Here is a 20,536-nt window from a genome sequence, read left to right on the forward strand (position 1 = left end):
AACAGTATTCCACCACATAGATGCACCATAATTTATATAACCAATTTCCTACTGTTGGATATTGAGAATGCTCCCATGTTTCTGTGATTACAATGTTGCAATTACAAACGTGTACATTTGTACATATGCCTTTGCAAACTTGTGTGGAGTAGTTCCTAGAGGTGAAATTGCTTAGTCAAAGGGAATGAACGCTCACAGTCCTCTAAAAAGTATGTACCAATTCGTGTTTTCACTAAGAGCCTATGAGTACTTGGCACTATCTTGAATTCTGTGTGTCCTTTACCCATACCCCAACTTCCAACCATTTATGAAAATATCAATTCTACTTCCTCAGCATCTCTACAATCTGTCCCTATCTTTCTATTCTTATTGCTACTTGCCTTAGTTCAAGTCCTCAGTATTTTTAACTTAGACTGTTGTCAATAGTTTCTTTACCGGTCTCCATATCTCATTCCTCTCCTATCTATTCTTCAGATAGCTTCCAGAATGATCTTACTAAAATATCTGAAATGACCCTCTCTCCTGTTAAAGGCTTAGTGTTACATACTAGGCCTTTCATGATTTGGCCCCATCTACCTTTAAAAACTCATCTCTTAGCACTAAAACCACCTCCCACTCTGCACTCTAGCCAAACTCGACTATTTGCACTTCCCTATTCCAGGCATTCTCATCTACTTTTGCGTTTGTGCTCTCTGCCTGGAACTTCTTCCCCACCCTTCTCCAGTTGACTATTTGCTTGGCACAGTAGGTGCTCAATAAAGAATTAACTATTATAATCATCATCCTTCAAAATTCAGCTCAAAAGTCACCTCCTCGAGGGCCGGCCCCGTGGCTTAGCGGTTAAGTGTGCGCGCTCCGCTACTGGCGGCCCGAGTTCGGATCCTGGGTGCGCGCTGACACACCGCTTCTCCAGCCATGCTGAGGCCGCGTCCCACATACAGCAACTAGAAGGATGTGCAACTATGACACATAACTATCTACTGGGGCTTTGGGGGAAAAAAAAAAAAGGAGGATTGGCAATAGATGTTAACTCAGAGCTGCTCTTCCTCAGCAAAGAGGAGGATTAGCATGGATGTTAGCTCAGGGCTGATCTTCCTCACAAAAAAAAAAAAAGTCACCTCCTCTAGGAAGAGTTTCCTACCTTCCATACCAGTAGAAAACTTGGAAAACATACAAAACATGAAAATGAAGACAATTCTAACCCTACATCTCAGAAATAACCGCTATAATCACGTTGATGTGTTTCCTTCTAGTCTTTTTTCTATGTCTATGTATATATATCTTTTTTAAAAAAGCATAACTAAGATGAAATAAACAGTTTCATGTTCTGCTTTTCACTTAACATTGTGAGCATTTATGTCATTAGTTTTTAAGAAAAGAGCTTTCAATCTTTACATAATAATCCATCATACAGATGGCACAATAACTAACCATTCCCTTTATATTAACCATTCACATTATTTCTCATTAATGTAAATAACATTATCATGAACACATTTGTCTACATCTCTGCTTAGGACAGATTATCTTACCGTGTGGTAAGCACTTACACGCATTATTTAATCCCCACAAGAGCCCTCTGAGGAGGGTACTATTATTCCCATTTTACAGATGGGAAAGCAGAGGCTAAGTTACTTGCCCAAAGTCACATTGCTATTAAGTGGTGGGGCCCATATTCAAATTCAAGTCTACCTGACTATAAAGTCTGTTCGCTTAACCATTTTTAGGTCTCTCAATGCTGCCAGAGAGCTTTCCAGAAATGTCTTACAATTTTACACTGCCAACAGCAATTTGTGAGAGCACCTGCCTCACGTACTGAGGACTTTAATGAATACTTTCATTAAAAAAAAAAATTGAGCTCATCTAATAGGTGAAAAAATGGTACCTCTTTGTTTCAATTTGCATGTCTTTGATTACTAGATGCAACTGAATATTTATTCATGTTCATTAGCTATTTAATTTTTGTCTTCTGTGATTTGTCCAACTGCCCTCTGCTCATTTTTCAATTAGCGTCTTCTGGGTTTTTGTTATTGCCTTACATAATCTCCTCGTAAATCTGCTCTATATCTTAAGTCAGCCATCACCGGGCCAAGCAGCCTTTCTATAACACTCTTGCTTGCTTATCACTTGTTATCATCATTTTTAGACATCTGTGAGCCTACCAACATTTCTATTATCAGAATTCTGGCTGATGAGCTTCAGGTATTTTCAGGAGATAATAATGGAGAGACACCTAATGTGACCAAGACCATTTCCACTCTCTAATTTCCCATGAGCAATATGAAGAGCAAAGGGAGAAAGCAGATTCTTTTAACCCAACTCAGATGGAACGAAAATGGAAGACCCATCACCTACCATTTCCCTTAATGAAATATACAGGTTCTAGTCAAGTCTAGTTCCCCGAACTTGCCCTGTTCTTTCATTCCTCCATGATATTGAATATTCTGTTCCCTCTGCTCAGAATGCCCATTTCCTCATCTGTCTTTCTGGTTGTCTCCTCCTTTACCTCCTCCCTCCAATTCTCTGTCCCTTCTATCTGGCAAACTTACAGTCACCCTACTTGGGATGCTGAATATTGAGGGAGAAAAGTCATACAATCATGTGGATTTTTAGTTGAGACCTGAGTATGCTAGGCAATTCTCTCAAACGCCCTTAGCTCCCTCTTCTATTTTGCTTAAGGAGTTATATGGGATTGTCATTTTGCTGCTTAATTTCTTCAATGTCCTCCCACTTAAAAAAGCAAACTCTTAAGTATGGCATATGGCACACAAGGCCCTCTATGATTTGACTCCTGTCTACCTCTCTACATATAACCAGTCATTCACCAACATCGACACTTAACTGCAACCCCAACAACTTCTTTCTTAAGCCTATAATGTAATTTCAGGCCTTGGTGCCTTTACGTATTGCTGTTCTCTCTGTCTAGAATGTTTTCTCCTCCACATTCTTTACCTAGCAAACTCCATTGATCCTTTAGAACTCAGTATAAGAAAACTCTCTTCCAGAAAGCTTCCTCTAATCCCACTCTAATTTAGACATTCTGTTTCTGTGTTCCTCTGGCACTCTGTGCACGCATCTAGCATATTATTTAAGTTCTGTAATTTTTCTTTTCCGTTTCCCCAACTAAACTATAACCAATTCGGGAGCAGGGACCATAGCTAATTTGATTTTATATTTGTAGCATCTATCAGCACCAGCACACACTAGGTGCTCAATCAATGTGTACTTAACAAGTGAGACATTCAAAACTGAACTTTATTAGCTTGTTTATGAAGCCTTCCCCAAGCCTTAGGTTGAAGGTGCTCCTTCCTCTCCTCTAGTGCACTTTGTACATTCTTCTAATATAGCCCTTGTCAAGCTACATGTTAACTCTCTCTCTCCATCAACTGGATTGTGAATTCCGTCAGGACAGTGACTATGTCTTTTCCATCAGTAGATTAAGTAGCTAGTACAGAACCTGGCATATACTATTCAACCAGTTCACGTATTAAGAAAACACTCCACGCTCTGAGGAAGCTCACCGTGGTCTACAGTCACACATTTCCCTGAGCTCCATCTAAGGGCCCGGGGCATAGGTGAGTTTTCACATTTCATGGAAAGCAGTGATGGCTCAAAGCCCAAAGTAATATCCATTTGATTTTTATTCTCATCTCATTTCTCTGTGCCTTCCAAAGTTTAAAAAATAAATGTGCACTGCTTTTTCATATTAAAAGTTATTAGCAAACTTTACAGAAGACACACACTAAAACATGTGCCTGCTTAAAAAGCAGAGCAAGTCACTTGACTGATTCTGCTGACTACCCCTGCTCAAGGCTGCTTTATGCACTTAAATTTTAATAATGCTAACTAATGTTGGATGGACACATTGATGGAAAAGGAGAAAAAAAAGGAGAAATACCTACCATTGTACTTAACACTGTTGGCCAGAATAAGGTTGACATCATCTAGAAAGCTCTCTCGACTCTGATACTTGTGCTTGGAGATATTCTGAGATTAAAAGAATCAGGGACTTAGACACATGTACAAAGTTACTTGATTCCAAAAAGACACATTAGATCAAATCACCTACCTTACGGATAGTCTCTAAATCCATTGGACTGACAATCACTTTGTAATAATCTGGAACAAACTTCTTATTAACTGGGTGATGAAAAGGCCAAGACTAGTAAAAAGAAAGCATGAGAAATTAAATGGAAATCATCCTTTATACCAGAGATTCTCAACCTTCACTGGATCACAAATATTCCTAAGATTTCAACGAAAGCTATGGATCCTTTTCCCAGAAAGACACATAACCACACAAAAGTTTGTATATAATTTAAGAGGTTCATGGATTCCTTTAAGGGTTCCTATGCAGTGATAGGATAAAACCCCCTGCTCTATATTCACAATTAAATTTTCTTATTCCCTAGTCCCATCCAGAAGTTTTACAGCATTACACATACACAACATATGCCTACAACACAAAAGGAAACTCAGTTCAGAATTCCTAGAGAGGATCATTACAACAAAACGACACATAGAATCACTTTGTAGCCCTGCCACAAAGTTGCAAAAGACAAAAAATGAAACAAAAGAAAACAAACAGTGGCTAATTACCAAACTGTTATTTGTCAAGAAGCACCTCTAAATCTAAAGCCTCCCATTAGCTGGCATCCCAATTTCTGTCCTGGGCTATTCAGGAGCATTCAAATACTGAATGTCAACAACAGGAAGAAAGAACCTTTCTACATCCACAGATTCCTGGCCTCTTTGATTTCAATGATAACACATTCATAAAGCAAAAAGGTCGGTTGTTAAAATTATACACCAGTTTGACCTGACAAACACCACCCCCCACCAAACTCCCCAACATACATACACATGTGCACCCTATCATCCTTTCCTTTCCCCTGTACTATCTTCACAATATTCAGCATAGAGACTACTTACATCTGGAACTGCCATCATTTTCTGGGTGACAATGTTGTCCAGAATGAAAGAAAATGCCACTTGGTCATCATCATCCAGCAAGGGGTTGATAGCTTTCTCTAAACGAGCCAATTTGTCTTCTTTCTGGCATGAAACAAAGCAAAGGAAAGGTAGAGGTTTCCCTGAGGTGTGATCACCATAGAAAATTAAGGATAATTAAAGGTTCAGTTGTCTATTGTCCTTGCCCCAAAAAGTCTAACTGAATTGTCGACTATTCAGTTCCAGGCAAAAAGTCCACATAAGAGAAATTATATTCCGGTAAAAGGATGAAAAGGGGTGTAACAACTACTCCTTTAGGTATTCTATCTTCTATTCTTACAGATCACCAAAAATGTACATCCTTGGGCATCACTAGCTTAGCTCCCTGAACAAAAACACCTTCACCAAGTTAGGTTTTAATATCACACTGTTTTTGCTATAAAACTATTGCTGAAAACACTCAACACATTATTGCTGATTAGCGACTTTTGTGTAAGGGAATCTAACTCAATAAATTCATTTCAGACTGTATTAGGAAGAAGTGTGTGTTCCAGCTGCTCCATATGCTCACCAACACTTAGTACTGTCAGTCTTTTTGTTTGTTTGTTTAAGTCTTTTTAAATTTTAGCCTTTCTGGTGGCTATGTAGCGGTATCTAATCATGGTTTAAATTTGCATTTCCCCAATGATCAATCAAGTTGAGAATCTTTTGATGTTTACTAGCTACTAGTTATCCTCCTTTATGTATACTTATTATGTCTACTTCAATATTAACATCATTATCATACTTATATTTTTATAAGTTTATAAGGTGTCATTTTTTTTTTGGTAAGAAGATGGAATATAGATTATCTTTTTAAAAGTTAAGGGCCGGCCCCGTGGCTTAGCGGTTGAGTGCGCGCGCTCCACTGCCGGCGGCCCAGGTTCGGATCCCGGGCTCACACCGACGCACCGCTTCTGCGGCCATGCTGAGGCCGCGTCCCACATACAGCAGCTAGAAGGATGTGCAGCTATGACATACAACTATCTACTGGGGCTTTGGGGGGAAAAAAAATAAACAAATAAAATTATAAAAAAAAAAAGATTTTTTTAAAAGTTAAAATTCCTCCCTGCCAGGTTGGAGGATGGGGATAAGGGGTAAAAGGGCACATTTATATGGTGACTGACAAATAATAGTGTATAACTGAAATTTCACAATGTTATAAACTATTATGACCTCAATAAAACAAAAAGTTCCTCCCTGCCAAAACACAACCTCTTAGCTCCAGCTGACTTCCTGAGAAGTCACTTTCCTTGGCCCTTTCTCAAGAGTTATGTGGGTTCTACCTCATACACTGCCGCTGGGAAAGCAAACTGGTACAGCCACTATGGAAAACAGTATGGAGGTTTCTCAAAAAATTAAAAACAGAAATACCACATGATCCAGCTATCCCACTACTGGGTATTTATCCAAAGAACTTGAAATCAACAATTCAAAGAGACTCATGCACCCCTATGTTCATTGCAGCATTATTCACAATAGCCAAGACGTGGAAGCAACCCAAGTGCCCATCAACTGATGACTGGATAAAGAAGATGTGGTACATATATACAATGGAATACTACTCAGCCATAAAAAAGACAAAATCTTCCCATTTGCAACGACATGGACGGACCTGGAGGGTATTATATTAAGCGAAATAAGCCAAGCAGAGAAAGACAAATACTGCATGATTTCACTCATATGTGGAAGATAAACAAACACATGGACAAAGAGAACAGATTAGTGGTTACCAGAGGGGAAGGGGGTTGGGCGAAAGGGGTAAAGGGGCACATATGTATGCTGACGGATAAAAATCAGACTATTGGTGGTGAGCATGATGCAGTCTATACAGAAACTGATAAACAATAATGTACATCTGAAATTTCACAATGTTATAAACCATTATGACCTCAATAAAATAATTAAAAAAAAAAGAGTTATGTGGGTTCTAGATTTTAATCCTAGCTCTACTATTCAGTCATGATGCCCAGGGCAAGTCATTTTCTTCTACAGACCTCAGTTTTTCCATCTACAAAAGGAAGGGATTGGATTATATGATTCCTAAGGTCCCTTCCCGACTCTAACATATCAAGGATCCACTACTCCCACATTTCTCTACTCTTCCTTCTGTTACATGCCCTACTTTCTCAACTCTGCTACCTGCCACCTTCAAATTCCACTGTCTTTCTCTCATTTTAAATGTCTTACCTCTTTGAGTTTTTCATCACAGAGATCCAGCATGGATTGAGAGATCTGGGTCAATGAGTGCTTCGGCCCTAAATTACAGAGGAACAGTAAGAGATGGGACCATTAAAAACGGGAGGCAAGAGCTTCCAACACCTCCCCAGACTTTTAACACATTTACTTAAGCACCTAAATATGTGCCAGGCACATAGCTGCTGGGTTAGACAAATATACCAGTCTTATCTTCATTTTTCAGTGCCTAACACACAGCAGATACACAATATGGCTCAATCAACTAATTTTGACTCTCTTCCTTATTTGCGTATATCTACACATGGTAGTGCTATTGATACTGCTGCCTTTAATATCTTGAAAATGACACTAGAGATGGGGAATGACAATTTGTTTAAGGATGGCTGAGGAGATCAACGCATGATTTATAATCTTTCCATACTTAGCATACAAAATTTATGACTATAATTTTTGTTTACAGAACTCATGGTTTGTGATGTCCTCCCAATATACAGCTAACCCAAAGCCTTTGTCATAAAAGAATCTCCATTCCACCTCAGACTATTACTTTAGTTTCCTTGAAATCCATAACAGAGCTTCAGAAAATCCTCAAACTATCTCCTACACTCTCTGCTATGGCTGCCCTAATTTAAGCTCATCATGGGGATAGTTAAAACATTTTCATCTAGACAGTAATTCTGACTACTTCCTTTCAGTATCCTTTGCTTCATTATCTTCTTCTGTCTATTCTTTTCTATAAGTGTTCCCCAGAACCTAAACCTCAGCTCTATCCTCAACTACTAATTAGTTTAGCATTCATTTATTCATTCAACAAATGTTTAATGACTGCCTGTGATATGTTCAATGATGAGAATAAAGGGAAAATAAGACACAGTTCCTACCTTAGACAGTTCTTGGTTTTGTCAAAGAGAATGACATGAAAATAAATCATTGCAAGACAGAGTATAAGTACTTGAAGTATCCATGGATGAAATGATACGATGTCTGGAAATACAGACTAAACTATAAACAAGATCGGCCATGTGCTGGTAATTGTCGAACTGGGTGAATAGGTGCACTGAGGTTTATTCAGTCTTCTCTCTACTTCTGTAAATACCTAACAATTTCCATAATAAAGTTTTAAAAATCGAGTAAAAAAAGCGCAAATATAGGAATATACTGGTTGCTATGAAATATGGAGGGGTTGCATATGAAATATGTTGTAAGTTGTTTTACAACAACTAAATCTGCGTGCTAGGGAGGAGTAGGGAAGGCTTGCTGTGACTGACATTTGAGCAGTGTCATTAATGAAGAGTAGCAGTCCATCAGGTAGACAATAGGGTAGAAAGACATTCCAGAGGGAGGAAAAAGTGTGCAAAGACACAAATATAAGCTAATTCACTGAAACATGAAGTAGCACATTTCACAGCAGGAACCACAAGTAGTTTGGAAGAACTGGAATACAGGTATGTGTGGAGGAAAAACAGGAAATGAATGGAACTTGGAAAGGCAAGGGGGCCATATAAAAAAGGCCTAACAGGCGACAGAAAGCCACTGAAGGGCCAGCCCCAGTGGCTTAGTGGTTAAGTTTGGCACACTCCGTTTTGGTGGCCTGGGTTTGGTTCCTGGGTGTGGACCAACACCACTCATCAGTAGCCATGCTGTGGTGGCAGCTCACATACAAAAAGAGGAAGACTGGCAACAGATGTTAGCTCAGGGCAAATCTTCCTCAGCAAAAAAAGGAAGATTGGCAACAGATGTTAGCTTGGGGTGAAACTTGCTCAAAAAAAAAAAAAAAGGAAAGCCACTGAAGATTTTAAGCTGGAGAGTAATTTTTCAAATTTGTGTTTTAGAAAAAAATACCCTGTCAATGGTGTGAAGAATTAAGGCAAGCAGCAGAGGGAAAGTTTGGAAGCGGTTGTAAGAGATCAAACAAGAGATGACAAGGGCTTCAACTAAGATAGTAGCAATGGTGACTGAAAGGAAGGGGATATGTTCCAGCAAAATTTACAAGATACAATTTATGGAACTTAGTGATCTATGGAAGAGAGGGTAGAATCAATGATGGCTACCATTTCTAGGTTGTACAACTAGATGGATGGTAATAGTATCATCATCTAAAAAGGCAATCAATCAGGTAAAGAGTTGCCAGTAGGGCACTGAAAAATGGACATGTCTGGTAGGCAACTGGAAACACGAGTATGGAACTCAGAAGAGAGGTATGGGTTGGAGATAGTGATATCAATAGATATACGGTAGCTGAAGTCATAAGAATGAAAAAGGTAGGAAGTGATTAGAGAAAGCATTCCTGGAAAAGGGAGAAGAGAGTATCAAGGAGGAACAAGTGGTCGATAGTGCCAAATACACTCAAGTTCAAGAAAGACACTTCTAAGCACATGCAAAGATGCTCAACATCACAGACAAATACTGTATGATCTCACTTATATGTGGAATGTGAAAAAAAAAATCAATCTCATAGAAAAAGAGATCAGATTTGTGGTTACCAGAGGTGGAGGGTGGAGAAAGGGAGAAATGGAGGAAGCTAGTCAAAAGGTACTTATGTTTCTAAGTACTGGGGATGTAATGTACAACATGATGACTATAGTTAACACTGCTGTATGGTATACATGGAAGTTGTTAAGAGAGTAAATCCTATGAGTTCTCATCACAAAGGACAAAAAAAATTTTTTTGTATCTGTAGGAGATGATGGATGCTAACTAAACTCATTATGGTAATCATTTCATAATATATGTAAGTCAAACCATTATGCTCTACACTTGAAACTTATACAGTGATCCATGTCAATTATATCTCAATACAATTGGAGGAAAAAAAAGATGCTCTACATCATTAGTCATTAGGGAAACGCAAATCAAAACCACAATAAGATGCCATTTCACATCCATCAGGATGGCTAGAATAAAAAAGATGGACAATAACAGTGTTGACGAGGATGTGGAGAAATTGGAACCCTTACACATTATTGGTGGGACTGTAAAATGGTGCAGCTGCTCTAGAAAACAGTTTGGCAGTTCTTCACCAAGTTAAACATAGAGTTACCATGTGTTACCAGCAATTCCGCACCTAGGTATATATCCAAGAGAAATGAAAACAAATGTCCACACAAAGGTTGAACACTAATGTTCACAGCAGCATTCTTTATATTAGCCAAAAAGTACAAACAACCCAGATGTCCATAAACTGATGAACAGATTTTTAAAAATGGGGTATGTCTATAAAATGGAATACTATGTGGTAATAAAAAGGGATGAAGTACTGATACATGCCATAACATGGCTAATACACATTAAAATTGACCACTTCAAATGAGTGAATTGTATGGTATGTGAATTATATCTCAATAAAGCTGCTTAAATAAAAGATATTTCTGAAATGTGGCCACTTGATCCAGCAATTAGGAGGCTGCCAATACTCCTGCAGAAGGCAACTGTGGGGTTGTGACAGGTGTGAAGGGGAAGAGAACAAGTGGAGAAGAGTATACGGAGCATGGTGGTTAAGAGCACAGGCTCTGGAGGTAGCTATATCTGGATTCACACCTCTGCCACTTTTTAGCAGTGTGACCACCTGGTCAAGTCACTTAAACACCATAGGCCTGTCTGTTCATCTATAAAATGAGGATTATAATAGTACCCATTTCAGAGATTTCTTATGGTGAAATAAAGAAAATAATGCAAGTAAAGCACTTGGTGCCACTGGTAGTATTACTTTGTTGTTAGTGTCGTGGAGTCAATTCCAACTCCTAGTGACCCTGTGTACAATATAGCAGAACCCTGCCTGGTCTTTTTTGCATTGTCATCTCACCTTCCAGGGCTATATGAGACAATGCTCCACTGCTATTCACAGGGTTTTCAGGGCCAATTTTTTCTGAAGTGCGTGGCCAGATCCTTCTTCCTAGTCTGGAAGCTCTGCTGAAACCTGTCCAGCACTGGTGACCCTGCTGCTATTTGAAATACTGCTGGCATAGCTTTCAGCATCACAGCAACACACAGCCACCACAGTATGACAACCGACAGACGGGTGGTGTGGCTCCATGATCAGGAAATAAACCTGCACTGTGGTGGTGAGAGAGCCGAATCTTAACCACTAGACCACCAGGGCTGGCTGGTAGTATTACAACTACTACTATTATTAGCAGTTGGGTATGAGGAAGAAAGAAGAGTGAGCTAGAGGGGGTGTAAGGCTGTGAGAAAGTCATAACTTTTAAATTTCCAACTTTTTACTAACATCTCCACCTAAATGACCCACAGGTATCTCAAGCTCTACATACAAAGTCATCTCTTACTTTCCCATTCCCCTTGCAAACTGATTTTTTTTTTTTTTTGGCGAGGAAGATTGGCCCCGAGCTAACATCTGTTGCCAATCTTCCTCTTTTCACTTGAGGAAGATTGTCGCTGAGCTAAAATTTGTGCTTATCTTCCTCTATTTTGTATATGGGACACCGCCACAGCATGGCTTAATGAGCAGTATGTAGGTCCACGCCCGGGATCCAAACCCGTGAACCCCAGGCCGCCGAAGCAGAGCACAGGTATTTAACCACTACACCACTGGGCTGGCCTCATCTTCCAAAATGATTTTAGTTTAAGTATTTAGCTTTGCAACTTGAATGTCAGTTGGGCCTAACGAATTTATTCTTCCCTTGTATGTGCCTGGCACTCTGCTAGGCCCTGGGACTACAAGAGATGAATAAGAGAGAGTCTCTCTAGGAGGTCACAAAGTGGTGGGAGAATCAGATACATAAATAATTATATATAACACAGTAAGAGCTATAAAAGTTGATTTAATTGTGCTAGGGGGGCAAAGAGGATTGAAAAATGGATATTTCGGGGAATTCGAATGAGTTTTCATGAAGAGATGATATGAGTTGGTCTGGAAATATGAATGGCAATTCACCACTGAAAGAGAAGAAAGAGCATCCCAGACAGAGAGCAAAGACATGAAGAAACGGCATAAGATATTTAGTGAAATATAATGTTGAATGTGGCAGGAGTCTATAGTAGGCCTGCTTATGAAAGGTCTTAAAATCTAGGTACTACTACTGTCCCACATTTACAGATGAGAAAACTGAGAAGGCTACGAGAGGCCAAATAACTTTTCTAAGGTAACTCAAAAAGTGGCTGAGTTATGATTCGTACTCTGTTTGTACTCTTAATCTCTACACTTATATATGAATCTGTGCTCAGGATATAACTGGAAACCAGAAAACTTGATCCTTTACACACAGAAGCTGTATTGTTTCCCCCTCTTTAAGACTCAGAAAACAGATTTCTTCCTCCTTGCCTTTCCAGCTTTTGAGCAAAGTGGACATACAACAGCCCCTGTAACAGATCTGTAGACCAAATCAAAGATTCACACACAGCGAACATGGTCATAACAAGCCCATACTCTGCACAGGTTCCATCCACACCAAATGCCTCTCCCTTCTATTTCCCTAGGCCCACTTCTTCCTCCCACTGCTCCCCATGCAATTGTTTCATTTCAACAGATAGACTCCAAATTCTCCAGAGGATAAATTAAAAAGTGGGAATAAAAAGAAGCAATATTTATTAAATGACTAAAATGTTTACTACCTGATTTTCATAACCCCAAAATACACTAATACATTGTAGGTCCTTTCAGTCAGTCCAATCTAATCTGAATTTAGGACTAGTAAGGGATAAAGAAAGATCTGAAAGTGACCTCTGCGGTCAAGGAACAGGTGATTCTTACCATTGTAGGTTGCACTATTTTTCACAATTAACTCCAAATGCTCTCTGAACTCTTCCCGAGATGGGTAGAGGCGTTTACGCACATTTTCACGGAGTGTTTGTAAGTCCATTGGTCGAGTGATAATTTTGTAGTAGTCCTTTACAACCTTTGCATTGACTGGAGTGTGGAAAGGGTATGTCTGTGCAAATAAGAGCCAGCACCATCCATGAGCAAAGAACACTTGCCAGAGCCAATTCCTGAAGACTCTCTCAGATCTTAACTGTCTACCTGGCCATCAATTCTCAAAGAAATCTTTCTAGATAGAGCAGGTCTGAGTGTTTCCTCTAGTAAACTGTTAAAAAAATACTATATCCCAAAGAATTAGGAGTTCCAGGTACCTAGGACTATACTCTACTGCCCTCTATCTGAAATCACAGACAGAACAAAGGCCCTTGCTATCCCTACTGTAGATATGAATGCAATGAACTCACATTTGGAAGATCTCTCATGTCATTGATGATAGACTCCAAGATGGATGACAATGTCACCATGGGGTCTGTCCGGCGCCGGTGGATGGACTTATGAGGTCTCTAAGGAGAAGCAAGAAATCAGAATGCTTCTTTAGATAAAACAAACAAACAATACTTTCCAGCTAGACAAATATATTAAATATATTTTGGAAATCTTGTAATGAACAGTACACATAGTTTTCAGGGCAAGGCCAAAGGGAGAATCTAAAGCTGTGTCAGAGCTGTGACTTAGAGGGCTGGGGAGAATCAATGAGAACCCCATCTGGTCAGAAAGAAGCAATGCAGATACTCACATTCAAATAGTCACAGTGAACAGTGGTTCCAACTCGCCGTTTCTTCTTAGGAGGAAGTTGCTGTTTAGGGAACTTGAGAACCAGAGATTTTCTGCGAACCTCATCGGCACTGCAATCAATAACAGTTTCATAGCATGCAGTCTCTATTTCTAGTCCTCAGATAAAAAGCAACTACAATGAAAAAGTCCAAAGTACCTGAGCATGAGACAGGAGAGGAAAAAGCCAAACCAAAGGCCAGACATCCATTCTAAAGCTCAGATCAGGCAAGGCCTCACAAGATCTCCAAATTAATAAAAAACTAGACACACCATAATTTCACCTCAGTTTCCTATTTGGAAGATAAGGTAACTAGGCCAAAGGAATTTCAAGAATCCTTCTAGCTCCAACATTCTATCTTAAGGCTAAAGTGCTAGGAAACTTAACTTATTCAGAACGGAACAAAGTAAGAAATTAAAAACTGGTTTGAAAAGAAAAAACTAGTTTGAGTTTCCCTCAATCATTAAAAGCCCATCTACCTTCTTCCCTTCCACTGTATGAGATCAAGATACTACATTCTCCTTTTCTAATGTGCTTCAAAACATAATGACTATCATAGATACTGATAAATTAAATCAACAAGGATGGAAAAAAGAACCCAAAACTTAATAGAAACAGAAACAAAAGAACATATAGGGCCAGCTCCGTGGCGTAGTGGTTAAGTGTGCGCACTCCACTACTGGCAGCCCGGGTTCGGATCCCGGGCGCACACCGAGGCACCGCTTGTCAAACCATGCTGTGGCAGCATCCCACGTAAAGTGGAGGAAGATCAGCATGGATGTTAGCTCAGGGCCAGTCTTCCTCAGCAAAAAGAGGAGGACTGGCATGGATGTTAGCTCAGGGCTGATCTTCCTCACAAAAAAAAAAAGAAAAGAATATAACTGTATATCAAATTGATTAAAAATTACACAGAAAAAGGAATTCTAATATATTTTGAATATAATACCCTGACTGTACAACTTCAATGGCATATAGTCCAAGGACAACAAACTACAGAAAACACTTTGAACCTACTTCATAGGTTTATTGTTGGCAGTGATATTGTTATTGTAATTCTCAAACTATTTTGTACGTATCATAGGACAGAGCAAATGAATAAATATATTGATTCTGGGAACCAGAGAAAGGATACAAATATGAAATGGGGGAAGATGAGGAAGAATCTGTAGATACAATTTGAATTGGCGGTATTGATATGAAGTTGTGATTTACAACATATGTATATTTCCTAGTTCTATCCACTAAGAGCCTAGAACCAATGACATCTCAGTGGCAATGAGCACACCTAACATCTAGATCTTGGTTTCTAATACCATTCCTCAATAAAAGGAACCAGGGCTCCTTAGAGAAATGGCTGATTCTAGGTGTGGGACAGGGAAATTTCAAGGAGAGCCTGAAATATCTTGTGCCAGAAAGCAAAGAAGTTCTCAAAGATTTATAGGGTCATTTCAAAAGAACACAGGTTCTGGCTTGAAGGAGTCAAATTTGGGACAATATGGGCATCAAAATTAATAATGATGCTAATGAATTATAATACAGCAACTTTGTAGTTAATATATCATATTAAGAATTATACTAAGAGTTTCAGAATCCACAGTAATACTCAAACAAAAAGGGAGAGGAAGCTCTTCTTTATAGAATGCCAGTTAATGTAGAAAGAATGCTAGAATCAGAAACTGTTTTGCAACCCTGAATGTAATAACTGAGTTAGGCAATGATCATCAATAAATGCTAAAACGACTGAGAGAAAGACTGTTAGGGAACAAGATATTCACCACACATTAATTACAAAGGGAAATTACAGAGGGATCTGGGGATCACCACTTTATGACCAAATAGTGAGAAAACCTGACATGTGCTTCCTGATGTGGTGTAGTAAGTACATAATATCACCTATGTAGTAATCTTGCTAAAGACATTTAATCTGAATATAATCAATAAGAAAAAAATCAGACAAATCCAGAACATGGAATATTTTATGAGACAACTGGCCAGGACTCTCCAAAAAATTCAATGTCATGAAAAACAAAAAAGGTAGGGAGGACAGTCCTAGATTAAGAGAAACTCAAAATACTTAATGGTTGAACTGGGATTGGATCCTGAGTTGGGGGTGCAGGGGCAGGCAATAAAGAACATTGAGACACCTGGGGAAATTTGAATAAGGACTGACTGCTAGATACTATTGAATTAATATTAATTTTCTTATGTACAACAATAGCATCATGTTGTCATACCTTTATTCTTAGGAGATGTGTGCTAAAGAATTTATGAGTGAAATGCCATGATGCCTGCCACTTATTTCCAAATGGTTCAGCAAAAAAAAAATGTTTTAGATATAAAAAGATGAAACAAATGTGACAAATGTTAACAGTTGGTGAATTTAAAGCAACAGTATACTGTATTATTCTTTTTTTTTTTTCTTTTTTTTTTGTGACGAAGATCAGCCCTGAGCTAACATCCATGCCAATCCTCCTCTTTTTGCTGAGGAAGACTGGCCCTGGGCTAACATCTGTGCCCATCTTCCTCCACATTATATGGGATGCCGCCACAGCATGGCTGGACAAGCAGTGCCTCGGTGCGCGCCCAGGATCTGAACCCGGGCCACCAGCAGCAGAGCGCGTGTACTTAACTGCTACACCACAGGGCCAGCCCCCTGTATTATTCTTTCAACTTTTCTGTAGGTTTGCAGTTTTCAAACTAAAAAGTTAGGGGAAATTTTTTTAATTTAAAAACTTCTCCACTTGATTATCTATTAAATTCTCTGAGAGCAAGAGACAGGTAAGTATAGGCATAGTTCACGTCTCCTTAATCCTTTTGGACGGTCCATTATCAGAACACTCTTAGACTAGGGACCTTACAAATATTACCAGTGCCTGGAAGTAGAATAGGAAGAGCATCTACCAAATGCCACACAGTGTACTACATGCTTTATGTAGTCTCTCTAGTTTTATCTTCATAACTACCCCATAAGGGTGGTTTTATTTTGTAAATAAGGAAAGTGAGATTCAGAAACGTTAGGTAGCATGCCCAAGGGCAAGTGGTGGAGCCTAATGAGTGTTTTACAACAAAAGACTGTAATTTTCATTCCTGACAACAAGTAGTGAGGAAAATCCATCCAAGTTCCTATGCCTCAGTTCCACTTCAGAGAACATATCACATCCACCCCTGTCACCCATCAACATCACCAACCTCTCACAGATCTCTCCTGTGGCACTTCCTGCCTGCTATCGCTTACCCCTTACCTCTCAATTAGCTGTTTCCCCAAGACAATCTTGGTCCCTTCAACCTTGATAAGTTCTTCATTATCATTATGAATGACTGTCTTTTCCAACTCCTCCTCCTGCTCTTCTGTCATGGCAACAGGGTTGGAAGGTGGAGCATTTGTTTGATAATAGAGGGGGCAGAATTTGTTTGTCCTCATGTGCCCAATGGCACCACAAGCCCCACATTTCAGCTGCAAAAGGAGAAGTATCAACACATCAGAAGTAAGGAGGCTGCACGATGTTAGCTTTAAGAAAGACATACAGGGGCCGGCCCTGTGGCGTAGTGGTTAAGTGTGTGCGCTCGGCTGCTGGCGGCCCGGGTTCGGATCCTGGGCGCGCACTGATGCACTGCTTGTCAGGCAGCGTCCCATATAAAGCGGAGGAAGATGGGCATGGCTGTTAGCCCAGGGCCAGTCTTCCTCAGCAAAAAGAGGAGGATTGGCATGGATGTTAGCCCAGGGCTGATCTTCCTCACAAAAAAGAAAAAAAAAAAAAAGAAAGACATACAAGGCAAGCGAGAAACAAACGACAAACGCAGGCTCAGAACTTTTGTTCTAACAGAATTGTTATACACCTTTCAACCAGAAGCCACTGGACAAAAGTTATGTTATAGAAATGACACATTAAAAATAAACTGAAATTCAGAGACTGAACATTTCTTTAAAAATCAAGTGAGGAAGAAAAGGGAGAGGATTTCCACTGCCAATTTAAGTTGTAAACTATGAAAATATTAAATACGCAGGAGAAAGGCTGTTGGAAGCCCAAGGCTGCATTTAGCAGCAGAGGCAGCCAGCATGAGTATTTCCAGCCCCAAGAAAAAGGATCAACACAAGTCTCCACCTCAGTGTTGCAGCTGACCTCAGTTTCATTTGTAAAATGGGGTGAATACCGCATCATATGTATATAATATCACATAAAAGAAAAGAATATTAAAATACTTAATGACCTCAGTACATGTTAACAGCAGTTTACATTTGTTGAGAATTTTATAAAGTGCTTCCCATGCATTATATCACTTAATACACCACCACCACGAGACAGGTATCATTTTATAGAAAACAAGTTTGGAGAGGTTAAGGTCACAGAGCTATTAAATGGGAGAACCAGAACCTGAATCCAGACCTTGTTTCCAAGTCCATGGCTCTTTCCACTGTACCACAGCTGCCTCATTTTACAGTGCACGTTACAGTTATATTGCACAGTAATATCTGGAATCCTATCTCAGTTATGAAAAGCAACCTGCATTGTATGTTTTTTTTCTGTTGCATCTTTTAACACGTACAATTTAAAAATAAGATGTACGTGTGTGTATATATATGTACATAAATGCACACATAAAAAAACCCACCAAACCTATCTCAACTCCTGGAAAACATTTCCAATGAAGTATAAAATGACACCGAATGGCACCAGATTAGGTCTGGTGTTGTTGGTACCAGTCACACTAATACTGATAACACCCAAGTAGCCACATCACTTCAAACTAGTTTTCCACAATACTGCCCTCATTCCCAGTAAGGGAGGATGCCAAAACCTAAGGGATGCTTTCTTCCTTTGCTTTGTTAGTTATAATCACGCCACATTATATTTACTTTTAGGTCAGGACGTTCCTTCATTTTTTTGGGCTTCTTCTCAGGAGGACCCTTAAGCTTCTCCTTTTCCTGGTTCCGCTTAAGCCGCCTCAGTTGCTCTTGAATCCTCCGCCGTTCTTTTCGCATCTCTTCTCGATGCTGTTCATCAAAAAGGGCAAATTTTCGACTGAATAACAGGGGGAAAAATATCATAGGACCATAAGCAAACTTAAACCAAGAAGACTGTCCTGATAGCTAAATATCTCAGAACTAAAGTAATCTATCCAGACTGAAAGAAAAGGGGCTACCTGACATTCCCATCTCCCCAACTCATCAGCCTTCCATTTGCAGAGAGGCACCTCTCTCAGAATGAGAAGTCCTGAGTAATCCCTGAGATTTTTGCCAACCAACCGAAACGCAAAGGACTCAGATGGAACTGAAAACATGCCTTTATTTTGCAGCAAATTTGCAATTCTCCCTGTGATTTGGCTCTGTTCAAACTCAAATATCTAAAAGGAAGATGGTTCCCAATTAACACAGACTTCCAGGGACAACTGTGCAGAATCCTGTCACTAAAACTCAAGCACACACCCGCATCCCCATTCCCCAGCATTATCATCATTCTCCTTACCACACTGGAAAGTGATGAGTCAAACTCACATGAATTCCTCATCCTTTGTGGTCCGTATGCGCACATAGGCATCAATGACAGCTGGCTTTCGGACCGTCTCACAGCGAACATACTCTTTCCCCTCTTCATCTCGAAACGTGCGATAAATCTTGAGACAACGGCCAGTGGCAGAAGAGTTAAGGCTAGTCACAGAAGCTGTGTCATCATCTCTGTGATTGTTTCCTGATGCTGCTGAGCCTGCTGCTGCAAGGCAGAAAAAGATTTCCACACATTCCCCCTACCACCCAAATGGCCGTTTTCTTGGGGTTGAGTGGAGACCTTGAAGCTCAACACGCCACAAAACTATGGTTCTACAGAAAGCACCAAAGTCACCACCAGCTCCAAGAACACACTGATATGTCCTTTCCTGACTTCATTTTACCACTGCCAATGTTCCCATTTTTTAAGTACAAAAAGTTCTGAAAGGATCTCAAAGAAGTATGTTTGTTATAGAGGAGAGAAGAGCAGTAGCTGTATTCTGATTCCTCCGAACAACAGTGCAAGAGGAAAGCCCAAGCAGGAAGTAGTTGATGATCACATTAAAGAAAAGCACCCAAGCACCCAGGGAAAAAATGGCACCACAGAAACAAGTCCAGAGTCTTAAGGCCTAGAGTGTGCTTCTCAAACTTTAATATGAATGAATAGGAATCAACTGAGCATCTTGTTAAAATACAGATTCTAATTCAGTAGGTTTGGGGTGAGGCCTGAGATTCTGCATTTCTAACAAGCTCCTGTGTGATGTAGATACTGCTGGTCCAGGACCACACTGGGGGAAAGGCTTTATCACATCCTTACAAAGCAGTCAGAACAACAAAATTACACAAAGCTTTTACAGACAGGAGAAAACAAAGGAAAGACTACTGTGAGTGAGAATAGTCATTTAAATCTTCATCTTCAGCCTTATCCTCTCTCTCAGTATCTACATCCAAGTTTTCAATTGCCTGCTTGTCATCTATACTGGGAAGTATCACGGGGACCTCAAACTCCACACATCACACCTTCCCTTCTTAAACCTGCTTCTTTCTCTGAAATGTACTACATTAATCAATGGTACCACCATCTTTCTAGCAAGCCCAGAGTGAAATCTTAAGGTCACCTTGACTTTTCTTCTCTTTTCATTCTCAATGTCCATATCCCAAACCAGTTCAGGCCTTTATCATCCCAACCCTCAACTTCTGCAATTTTTGGTTGGTGATTTTTAACTCTTTCTAAGGTCTAAGACATCTTTGAGAATCATCTGAAAACCATGGATCTTCTCCTCAGAAAAGGCACATGTGAACAGAATTTTACCTGTGATTT

General features: G+C 39.7%; 1 protein-coding gene across 5 annotated transcripts in view; it reads right to left on the reverse strand.

The window, feature by feature from the left end:
- Positions 1-20,536, reverse strand: part of TAF1 (TATA-box binding protein associated factor 1) — a 68,426-nt gene that overhangs the window by 26,316 nt on the left and 21,574 nt on the right. For 4 of the 5 annotated variants that reach the window (XM_014794881.2, XM_014794879.2, XM_004439846.3 and 1 more), the window contains exons 23-32: positions 19,228-19,441; positions 18,589-18,754; positions 16,976-17,187; positions 13,698-13,806; positions 13,366-13,464; positions 12,896-13,073; positions 7,180-7,247; positions 4,933-5,055; positions 4,070-4,162; positions 3,903-3,987 (exon numbers count right to left, since the gene is read on the reverse strand). In XM_014794881.2, coding sequence (XP_014650367.1) covers positions 3,903-3,987; positions 4,070-4,162; positions 4,933-5,055; positions 7,180-7,247; positions 12,896-13,073; positions 13,366-13,464; positions 13,698-13,806; positions 16,976-17,187; positions 18,589-18,754; positions 19,228-19,441 — 1,347 coding nt within the window. The remainder of the gene's footprint in view (positions 1-3,902; positions 3,988-4,069; positions 4,163-4,932; positions 5,056-7,179; positions 7,248-12,895; positions 13,074-13,365; positions 13,465-13,697; positions 13,807-16,975; positions 17,188-18,588; positions 18,755-19,227; positions 19,442-20,536) is intronic. The other variant, XM_014794880.2, reaches the window with a different exon arrangement.

Source organism: Ceratotherium simum, chromosome X, assembly GCF_057802395.1.
Source record: "Ceratotherium simum simum isolate JZ-2026a chromosome X, ASM5780239v1, whole genome shotgun sequence".
Classification (NCBI taxonomy): Eukaryota; Metazoa; Chordata; class Mammalia; order Perissodactyla; family Rhinocerotidae; genus Ceratotherium; species Ceratotherium simum.